General features: G+C 32.1%; 1 protein-coding gene across 1 annotated transcript; it reads left to right on the forward strand.

Moving 5' to 3' along the window:
* The first annotated feature begins 560 nt into the window (after positions 1–560).
* On the forward strand, positions 561–5124 carry LOC126778837 (mucin-4-like). The gene is made up of 3 exons (XM_050502582.1): positions 561–710; positions 1431–4589; positions 4938–5124. Exons 1-3 carry the CDS (start codon positions 617–619, stop codon positions 4949–4951), a joined length of 3267 nt encoding a protein of 1088 aa, XP_050358539.1. The 5' UTR covers positions 561–616; the 3' UTR covers positions 4952–5124.
* Positions 5125–12430: the final 7306 nt, after the last annotated feature.

Here is a 12430-nt window from a genome sequence, read left to right on the forward strand (position 1 = left end):
TCTAAAAGGTTAAATAAAAAAGATCAGGATTAAGGCATACACATCCAAAGTCGGGCCGGGCGTAAATTTCTACGAGTTATTTATAGCAGTCGTTAACGCGAAGCAATAAAATATTAATTTGAAACTGAAATTAGAATCAAGTTTTCGGTAAAATATAATATACCTATCAACACAATAACACAAAGACATGGCAACAAAGCCAATTTGGAATGTGAAAAATTGATTATATTAGTTTAACAATCATATATGTATACCTCAATATTAATAATAATACCGCTGCAAATACCATTCCGGATATTCGAAACTGACATAGTATATTCCAATGAGCGTCTAAAACTCGAGTGAATATTAAAAGGTGTGAGTAATAAGTTTTGGCTGTTCTTCTCATGCTCCCTAGTCCATTGCTGTGTGTGAGTAATTGTAAAGCGCTTGTATTACGAGTACGAGAAACAACGTCAGCTATCATACACAGCTATCGTCACATGAACACAAATTCAAATTCACAGTAAATGACAACAGGTTTTTTGTTTAATATACAACTGTCTATTTGTGTTTCGCTTTATAAAGGCTAAGCGTTGGCAAAACAATAACATTGTGACCGGTAAGCTTCACCGAGATGGAGCTCTCGGGTGTTTTCGTGCTAGCCCTTGTGAGCTTTGTGACAGGAACACCACATGGATATGGTGTGAAAAGTGGAGCAGTGGCAAGAGGTCAGTATTTTAGATTATAATTATCAAAGAGACTACTTATTCACATAGATATGATATAACTTTATATTTATAATTAAAAAATAGTTTTGTTGTAGTCAACAGAAGTTATTTATAAAATAGTATTAAAACAAGAAATTGAAATAGATGTTCTTTAGGATAATATAATATTTATTATTTTATAATTAGTAGGTAATAAATTGTTTATTTATATAACATATCCATAACTTATTATATTTTAGTTTAGTAATGATGAATGATAATTAGTAAATTACTTACTAATACCTATAACACTTTTAAATATTGAAAGACGGCTACAGAAATAATGTATAAAAAATTTTAATGCATCATTAGAAAATTGTCAATTCATCAATCAAACCAAATCCTGCGAAATGCCGTATAGATAAAAAACTATTTAAAATACAATATCATATATTGGTCCCTAGAATCTTCTAAATGGATATAATGTTATCTTTTATGTTAGTTTAAATATTTATTCAAAGTTAGTGTATAGATCAATCTATTAATATATATACAAGACTATGTATATTATAATACTAATACTGAAAATTGCAACCGAAAATAACCTGTAAAATATTTACTTATGAATTATAAGAATTATCTACCAACAATAATTATTATAATAAGTACCCAAGTTGTTCAATAATTAATACGCTTTTACAAATTTTTTAGTTATTAATTTAGTCATATCTTTTCTTTCAGCTGAGGCAAACGCTGCAGCAGGGACATTCGGCGTTCATCCAGCTATTCCTTTAAGTATACCCAGTGGTAGTGGTTTTTCGGGTAGTTTTTCCAAATCATCATCATCAAGTTTTGCCTCGGCGAGTTCAAGTGCAAGCTCAAGTTCAAGCTCTTATACTTTTAGTGGTAGTGGTACCAACGGAATTGCAGGATTTGATTGTCAAACTAACAATTGCAAACACGGTGGAAATTCTGCGCCAACTACATTGCACAGTTCATCAGACAATGATGCGGCTCAGAACAACGGTGGTATCGCTATACACGGAAATGGAGCCGGAGCCGGAGTAAGTCCTTACTCAAATAATGGTGGTAGTACACCTTGCATAGGAAACCACTGTGACGGTCATAGTACTACGAACAATAAATGCTCGACGGGCGATTGTAATGGCATAACTGGCAATCAACAAGATGCGTCTTATGGTTTACCTTCCTCTAAGGCTAATTATAATACAGGCACTAATTGCGCGTCCGGACAATGTAACACAGAATTACAAAATGGAAGGCCTCAAAATGGTTACGAGTCACCTAATAAATGTATTTCGGGAAATTGTTCTCCAACTTCACAACAACACACAGACGCCGCCAGCAACTCTTATGGTTATGATGTAGACTCTACTGGTAAAACACAACCAAAGTCGACGTATGAACTGAATGATGATTCACCTAATTTTAACAGTAACAGCGGTAGCAGCCATACACAATCAGACTGTTCTCAAGGAAAATGTGGGTCCGGTCCATCGTCTAGTGCGACGTCACCATCAAGTGAACATGATATTTTTATTCCTCTCGCACCTTCAGGTAATGAAGCCACACCGACTTATCCTAAGCCTGATACACATTTAACTACTCCTAATCTAGGCCCAGCATGTTCAAGCCACAGTTGCAGTATAGCCCCTAGCGGTCCAGATTCAATTAACGGCAAATTACCAACCAGTTATAACGTCCCAATACTTGGTACGAACCCAAGTACAACATATTCTGGTCATGGTACAAACAGTAATCCCACAGCAAATTTATATAATTTACCAAAAGGTTCAAAAAGCAATTGTGGTTCTGCCGGTTGTCCCACTGATAGTTCATTACCAGTAAATACTGCGTCAATTTCTTCAAAACCATCAACCTACTCTCATGGAAATTATCCATCCCAATTACCAGTTGCACCTGCTTCAAGTTGTACTGGACCTAATTGTGAAACACCGAATGCACCAGATTCTGAAATCCCCACTAATCATGTCCAAACAAATAATTGTAAAACTCCTGACTGTGATTATTATCCTGCAGTTGGTAGTAGTGCTCCAGGATATCCTTCAAATTTTGATTCAACAAAACCTTCTTACACAGGTGCACAATCTCCATCTGAGTCATTCAAAACTCCAGTACCAGCTTCAAAAATTGATTTAACTCATTATCCCAATACCTTTCCTGGGTATGAGGGTGTACCAGTAAAACCTGGTTCAGTGTCTATTATGTCTAATGTACATCCAATTAATGGTGCTGGTTATACAGCAAATACAGGGTCTTATAACGCTGGATCACAGCTGGGGTCATATGATACAAAAAATTATGACAAATTTAAGATAAACGTTGAAACCTCTAGTCAAAATCAACCTACATATACTGGAGGATTTAGCAAACCTACAGGACTAGAACCTCTTGGACCATCTAAACCACATATTCATGTAAGCTCTACGACTCAAAATACTCCTTTATATACCGGTGGCTTTGGTGGATCACCGGGATCATTTGACACAGGCTCTACTATTGGAACACACTTTACATCAAAACCAACTCATGACAAAGCACCATCTAGTAATTTACCTCATAATAGTGTTACAACTGGTTCACCAGAAGAGAATTCTGGATCGAATTCATATCCTGGTTTACATGGTTTAGCAAAACCAAGTGGTAGCCTTGTTCCTCCTCATCAAAATATTCCAACAGGCCCTGGAAACTTTATTGAATCACATGGATCATCTACTGTTTTGCCTACGGGATCAACTAACTTACCAAAACCAGTAGACGATAAAACCAAACCTCAATATACAGGTGGATTCGGTGGATCACCAGGATCATTTGATACTGTCACAGGTACACAGTTTGCCTCGAAACCAAGCCATGAAAACGTACCATCTAATAGTGACTTACCTCATACTAGTGGTAGTGGATCAACAGGTTCAGCAGGAGCGAATTCTGGATCTAATTCATATCCTGACTCACATGGCCTATCCAAACCAAGTAGTGGTCTTGTTCCTCCTAATCAAAATATTCCTACAGGCCCTGGAAACTTTGTCGAATCACATGGACCAAATACCGTTTCGCAAACGGGATCAGCAAGCTTACCAAAGCCAATAGATAAAATAAAATTACCTCAATATACAGGTGGGTTCGGAGGTCCAACAGGAATTTTAAAACCTAATGAATATGATGTCCCAAAAATACCTCCAAACAATTATACTCCTTCTTCTTGCACATCTGGTAATTGTAATGCAAAAGTCGTGCCAAATGTAAATGGTGCTCACCAAATGACGAATGGATTGTCTGGTATATCAAGTACTTCGGCTGATGCTAAAGCCGTTGCTTACTCTGGAGGTTTCGGTGGCCCGTCAGGATTCTTAAAACCATTTGATGATGGTAAGCCTTCAAAAAGTGAAAATAACGGAAATGAAAAAAAAGATCAATCGGCCTACCATCACACAAGTGACTTCAACCAAGGAAATACCGGTGCACTGGCTAACGCTGGAGCAAACGCTAATTCTGGTGCGCAGGCTATTGCTGGAGCCCAGGCTATTGCTGGAGCACAAGCTTTTGCCGGAGCACAAGCTAATGCCAATGCTTTTGCCAGCTCTGGTACATTTAGCGCAAATCAAGGCACAGGAACAGGTTGCAAAAGCGGCTGTGAAGCTAACTATAACCCTGGTACTGGTCACAGTTTTGCCAACAGTAGGAGTTTAGGTATATCGCAAGCAGGTGGCCTTCGCGATATACATAATAATGGTGCTGGTGCTGTAGCATCTGCAAAGAGTATTGCTGGTGCAGGGGCCGGGGTGTTCGGAGCAGGTCATAGTTTTGCCAGCAGTTCAGCTGCAGCTCATTCATCCGCCGGTGCTGCAATAAAAGGAGGTACTTTTTCAGTTTTCATAAAATGATATAGTGTTTATAAACATATACTATATAATATTTATTGTAAAATAAAGCATGCCATTACAGACTTAAACAATTGACTATTTGCCATTTAACTTGTTTTAAACTTGACCACCGATTTCGGCCAGTAGCTTTTCTAAACGGAGAGTATCTGTGCATGAAATATACTTAAAAAAATCCGGAGAGAGCTTATTATTACAGCTTTACGTTATTTCCGAAGCATAAGTGTTTTGCACAAACATATACCGTATTACATATTTAAATCAGTTGTGTAGTAAAAAGAAAACATTGGTATATGTATACTAACTCGAATTTACTTCCTTTCAGGTTATGGACGATGAAGTTCTATCGAGATGAATCTTATACGAAATAACGAAACATATTTTATTATAACGAAACAAGACTTTGAAATTTTGCTGCAATATTATTTACTTATTAGTGATATTTTTGTGTGTGAATAAAATAAGTTAATATAAATATGAAAGAAATATATTTTTATTTTTTTATAACTTGATATTTATTTTTAGTATACTAATAATAATTTCCATGATGTATAAAAGATAAAGAGAACCTTTAAAAGGGTTTTACTTATAAAATTTTATTCTAAAATTTAATTAATTAACGTTAATTTTACTTAATTTTTTTTCTTAATATATATTGTTACAGCACGGCATTTGATAAAAAATATTAAAAGCTTCAGGAAACTTAAAATTTCACGGATCAAAAAACGTTCTCGGGATTTTTATATGAATAATATAATTAGCATATTTATGTCGTGTCAATCAGAATGAGCTCATCAGAAGGAATATCATTCGATCATTTCGACTGCATAGTATTAAAGCGTTTTCATACTTCTAATATAATTCAAATATATGATAATTGGTCAAAGTCAGGTCGCCTACGATTACTTTTGAAATCAACAAAATATATCAACAAATAGCCTTCAAACATTCAAGTCATGTATATGAGACTGACTGATCAAATTTTATGATTGATTATTATTTTTCTAATTATTATGTTTCTAATGATTTCGTTTTTCGCTCTTAAGTCCCTAATACCTGTATTAAATATTATATTAATTGAAAGTTATTTTAATACGTAATTAGATCAGATGTGAAGCAGATTTTTCACACTAATGTACATAATTGATCATGACCTTGTAACCTTATCTTGATCTAAGTTACCTTGAACATTTTAAGTTAAGGAAATATAGCATTATAATTTATATTTTTATTAAACCAAAAACACCTACATAGCTTTATAAATATACTAAGTTCGTTTTAAAGACCACATTACATACAAATTATCTGTAGTGAAAGAAAATATTTTGAATAAACCTATTAACTAAACCTTAAACATTATTAAGTAATCCTCCACAATAAAATAGCACAACGAATATATTATTGAGACATACAGCTAAAGTAAGCAAGCATTGTGTTAACTATGAAATAAATTATTCGATCCGTAAAGGACCTGAGTCGCTTACATCCGTGTTCCGTATCTAATCACCACTCAATGTCAACAATGTCTACCATAAATAGGATTCATTTTTCTCCTGTTTTATTACTCCTGCAAACCTACATGCATTTTTATTAAGTTTTTTTTATTCACACCATTCAATCACGAGATAAAATTGATGTGATTTCATTTGCTGATTAAAACACGAAATAATCAACTATAAATATACATATATGTAAACCATACTATATATGTATATTATAAATATATAATATACATATGATAAAATTGTAACAGGCCGATGTACTGTACTGTACATTAAAGATAAGAAACGGGGTCTTTATTAAAGCAACAAAAGCCAAAACATCAGTTTTTTGAATTTTTGTTTGCCTGTATCTACTTTTGTCCCACATCACGCAACAGCTACTGCACAAAATTGAATGCGGTTTCACCGATGTATTGTTAGAGGTTTAACATAACATATAGGCTCCATTTTACCGGAGGAGGAGCTCATGTTATTTAATTTTACCTATATTTATTTATTTGAACCTAATGTTAAATTAACAGATTTTGAGGAAACTAACGCCGCACTTACACGAACGTCGTTCAGTCGTTGTGTATAGTTATTACTAAAAAAAAAAACATAGTTGGTGCAGTCTATATTTTAATGAGGTCACAATCGATCTCAACCGATAATAACTCTCATACAATAATAACATAACAATAATTCGCTTGGTTTCATCGAAAAGTCGAAAAAAATGTAATAGAATCGAATAATATAGAAGGACACACAAAGTTCAACAGAAATTACAAATAAGAACAGGGCTACCTTATAGCAAAACATAATTATTTCTCTATACTAATATTATAAAAAGGTAAAATTTGATTGTTTGTATGTTTGTTTGTAATGGATAAACTCAAAAACTACTAATCTGATTTTAAAAATTCTTTCACCTACAGAAAGTTAATTATCAGTGAGTAACATAGGCTATATTTTATTTTGAAAAATCATATCTTTTTTTATATTATATATTAATCTAATCTAATATACATTATATACATATATTTAAAATTTTGTATACTACACAATTCTTTTGTTTTTCTGTACTATATATTTAACTAGCTATTGCCCGCGACTTCGCTGTAGGTAATAGGTAAAGAAGTAATGGTTGTATCATTCTGATTAGAAAAAAAGTATATTATAGCGGTTTTTTTTCATCGCCATACTTACGTTTTTATAAGCATGTCATTAATAATAATAAAGTTTTTTTTATAGTTTGTACTTTTACAGTACCTACTTTTATAGTTTTGACATATTTCAACAAGTAGTTAAGTAGGTTGTTTGACAATAATCATACTTAAGTATTTGTTTTCGGTTTGTAAATAACTTTGTAAGTTAAAGTTTATAGTTTAGACAGGTATGTCGCAGCTTATCTTTTTTTCTCATTGTTTTGTTAAATTTATACTAAGTCGGTTAGTTGATAATAAATACTTTTTTAAATACACAGATTTACCTATTAGTGTTAAAAGGACACAATTTCTTATGAAGGTATCGCTTGCAGTCACATTAAATGAAGCACAGGAAAAGACTTTTAAATATATCGGAATAGATTTAAAGGCATGCTTTTTTCTCGTGGCCAATGGTTTGTTGTCCTGGGTGCGGCAAAAACAAATAAATACTAATATCCCACGAAAATAAAATTAAAAATGTTGTATATACTGAAATATTATAAGTTTGCTCTAAGTAATTTCTTAAAATTATGCGCGGGTGAAAACGCGGGCACAACTAGTATTTAATAAACTTTTGTATTTGCTTTCGAATATTTAATAGAGTGCACACGCGTGATATGTCATCTGAATTGTATTCGAAAATTACCATTCTAACACATTCGTATGCATAACCAGAGTTACAGGTTATTGTCTATGTAAATCAGATGGCGATATCATACCACGAATCAACAAATACTTTAATTCAACGTATGATTCAACTAAATTCATCTATGATTATACTATATCTAAAAAATCTTATGAATGTCTCGAGATTTCCTTGTCTATAAAGTGTTATATACTTACAGTTTAATGCAATTTAATATTTACTAATATTATTCATGAAATATCCCAGTAAGGACTTAACTATGTTGTCCTGCACACTAATCATATCCGTAAATTAGTCAGGTCGGTTAATATATGCAGATAAAATCATTCATCACCTCTAGCCCCGTCGCATCTATTGTTGTACCAGTATGATGTAACTCGTCACCTACGCATTGTATCTACAACAACAGCTAGACTTAAGAATATTAAATACCTATTACAAAAGTTAAGAGATCATATCGATGAGAAAGAAAGAAATGGTCTTAATTTTTTTTTACATATCCTTGATTGTTGTTAGGCAAAAGTCAAGTTTAAAAGCTAGGTGTTTAAACTTGACCATGCCCTACAAATATATTTCTCATCATGACATTTGCTATGAATGGCAGTGTATTGTTACACACACATACACAAGTACATCGTTTCTTATTTAAGCCTTCTCGTCTGTGAATACTTAATTGATCAATTACGTAAACTCGAAATTCACGTACAATAGGAAGTGTCGAAATTATGTTTTCTGATGTATTGTGTATGAGATACTAGTACATTTTTTTTTCATATAAATATTTACTTCAATGGCATACAGGTTTAACCCTACTTTTAGCCGTTTGTTTTATTTGAGATAGGCATTAGTTCAAGTTTTATAGAAATAATTATCTATTTTATTGAAGGATAAAATACTTATCTTGTATTTATGTAAATGCTAAAAATGATGTCCGATATGAAATACATTCAACTATTAATGATAATACGAGGAGTATTCATCCTAATATATTGTTAGTAGCTTTTCTAAATACAGTCATTGAGTTTTTACGGGATTTTTAAATTAGAGGCGTATCGCTTTTTGCATCACTGACTTTTAATAACGACTGTTTTTGAACCTTTAGTTCCGGATTTCGAATGTACTACAAAAATATGCGCTTAATAGGTGTTAGTATTTAGTTATGCAATATATTTATCAAAGTATATAAGTACTCTCTACCGAGAGATTAATGATTCATGATAAGCGATCATTGAATTCAATAATACTAATGTATTTGTCATTGTCTACTAAAATACATTTCAAGTTACGTCATGTAAAATCCCACTGTCAGTATCTTGCATTGATATTACTTTTTTGTAGTTCATTATGAATGTTATATTTATTTAAATATTATATTTAATTAATTTCAATTAAATTGTATATTTGTTGATGTTAAACTAAAACTCAACTCTGATGTAATTTATCGTGACTATATATAATTATAATTTAGACATGTTAATGGCAGGCTATTTACAAAGAAAATAATTAACAAGTTATATATAATCACAAAGTACTTTTTATGATATTCCAGTGCATTTTCCGGAAAGATTTCAGGCGTAGGACCTACGGTACGGTATACGCTTTATTGTTCTTTCTGAGGCACGGGAGTGTGTACTGAGTGTGCTACTGAGAATTTTCGACAGAAAACTCCAACAACTTTTTATTGGCCAGACCTGGGACTTGAACATAGGAACTCTGGGTCCGCTTTACATCTAGCCACCAAACAAACAAAGCAATCAATAATAACATGGAATTTCAATAAACGCGTACTTTTAAAAACATGACCTGGATATATCATTCAAACAAAATCGAGTTCATATATTTCAAAAGACATTCAAATATAGCAAAAATCGTATGCCATTTTAGCATACATTTTATTTTATTTTATTTATTAGGTTTACTTACAATCACTTACACTAAAACATGTAAAGAACAATTAATACAAACTTATTATCTAAATATAGAGATTAATTAAAAATAAACACAACATGCGAATGAAAAATGGAAACCATTTCATAAATACAAAAAGAATAAGCTTAAAAAATCACAAGAAACAGAATACAAAAATAGAAAATAAACAATTTTATAAATATATCCAATAAGTGATACTCATAACTATTTATCATTCAAATACCTGTCTACATACTTCCTAAAGTTTCGAATAGAATCCGCGTGAATGTCGACAAAAGAACACACCTGGTTTAGAAGTTTACACAGTCTTGGAATCGGTGAAATTGCACCAAGAACAGTTCTTAGCAAGGGGGGGCAGAGGGGTGTTATCGGAGATTGAGGATATCTAGCAGGAACTCTATGTTGGATTTTTATGAGTAATTTTGGACAGTCAATTATATGGTTGATAATATTATATAAAACAGCAGATCTAACAGATCTCTGCGTTTATTCAACGAAGTCATTTTGTGACGTGTTAGGCGGTCTGTGTAGGAAGTTCTTTTTTAAAACTCACTAAAAGCTAAATGCCATAAGAATATTTTTTGTATTCTTTCTAATCTTAGAATATGTGTGGCATAGTGGGGTCGCCCGACGATACTGTTGTAGAGAAACATTTTAGTTTTAACATTTTTAAATGGTTTTGCATTTCTCATCACAAAGCCTAACATCTTAGAAACTTGTGTGCTCATCTTATCAATGTGGTACCTATATAAACGTCAGTTTCCTATCAAAGGTCACGCCCAGTCTCTTATTGTTTCAAGATCTTGTAGTTTATGTTCATTAAATACATCGTTGCATATGTATATATAAATATAGTTAGTTTTTGAAATTAGACATGACATCAACAGCAACTATATAAAAACAGCAAACAGGTGGAACTAAAAAGTTTTATTATACCATTTATTTTTTTGTAGCTTTTCCAGCCATGGAATAACTTGTTTAAGTTATTATTACATCTGTCTGGAAACTTTTAGAAGCATTTGAACGATGAGGAATTTAAAACTTACTTTATCGTAACTTGTGATAATTTAGGTGATATGAATGTCCGTGTACTTTAAAACGTGAACATTTTTTTAAATATTTTCATTAATATTTCTCGTATCATTTATTATTAAAATGGTTTTAACGTATAATTACGTTAAAATATAATCACTATACTCATCTCATCTTGGTATCCGTTTAAATTATACTATTAAAATACTTTATGTCACGTATTTTAACATTACAGATATTACTCGTCACCGCTTAGGTATTAAGTACACTATCGCTATTTATGAGATTTTTATATATAATTATACTAGCGGCCCGCCCCGACTTTGTCCGCGTTGAAATATCTTTTTTACTTTAGGTAATGACTTTATAGGGCAAACATTTTTTGGAAAATAAAATATAACCTTTGTTGCTTGCTGATAATGTAGCTTTCTATAGGTGAAATTTTTTTTCAAAATCGGTGAAGAAGATTTTGAGTTTATCCATTACAAAAAATCTAATCTTTTCTCTTTATAATATAGTAAATATAGATAATTTTGTTTTCGTTTTCCATTCGTATAATATTACTAGATGATCATCCCAGCTTCGCACTAGTAAAAAAGAGGTAAAAAATATTTTACGTTCTTTCCGAGGCACGGACTTCACTTCAGAGTGTAACACTTGTGCCAACTCTTTCACTTCAAGTTACTACTGAGAATCTCAAGGCAGATTATTCATTTACTTTTTATTAGTTCGGACAAAGATTTGAACCTAGGATAATTTTAACTGCGGCCATATAAGACGGCCACTTAACCAGTTGACTTTTCATATAAGTACCTAATTTTGAGATATAATTATAAAAAGTCAACAAATAAAAGTATATTTTACTTAACCGTGTGCGGAAATATTTAAATTGCACTCGAAAAAAGAATAAGCAAAATATAACAGTCATGGTCTGGATATAAACAAAATTCTTATTTGAAAAAAAACAAAACGCTCCAACATATATGCCTAATATACAAATCAGTTTTGGTTGTCTACGTTTTTTGTAATTGTCTTAGATTTGCTTTGAAATCTAATCATCTTCAAAGGGTCGACACTACCGCAATCGGATGCGGTGTCGGTTAAAAAAAATAAAAACCATTTACGAAACCACTAAATACTTATATACTTACTTATTAATCAAAGTTAATGACTTTTTTATTCGTAAGAAAGAAAAGTTTGTTACTTACCCGCTATACTGCTCCTGTCGAAATGGTGTATTTATTCACGACATGAACCTGTTTTTTAACTCATGGAGATGTACATTAAAACAACTATTGCATAATGAGAAACGAATTGAAATATTGCAAATATTTTCTGAATTTAATAACTCATAAATAAGCAGTTGGCAACTTACATAGTTGAGACTCGCTTATTTTCCACATTACACAAAGTACCTAAAATTATTATCATATGCGGCTTTTTAAATATCATTGTAACATTAAGCAATAATTCATACTTAATTGAAGATTATTTTACAACATTGAACTTTCGAGCAAAAAGCAAG

The sequence above is a fragment of the Nymphalis io genome, chromosome 1 (assembly GCF_905147045.1).
Source record: "Nymphalis io chromosome 1, ilAglIoxx1.1, whole genome shotgun sequence".
Lineage (NCBI taxonomy): Eukaryota > Metazoa > Arthropoda > Insecta > Lepidoptera > Nymphalidae > Nymphalis > Nymphalis io.

Bases quoted from the DNA above. Each gene is read 5' to 3' on its own strand.
- LOC126778837 (XM_050502582.1), top strand. From the start codon at position 617: ATGGAGCTCTCGGGTGTTTTCGTGCTAGCCCTTGTGAGCTTTGTGACA. The intron at 711-1,430 runs GTCAGTATTTTA...CTTTTCTTTCAG, and splicing joins AAGTGGAGCAGTGGCAAGAG to CTGAGGCAAACGCTGCAGCA.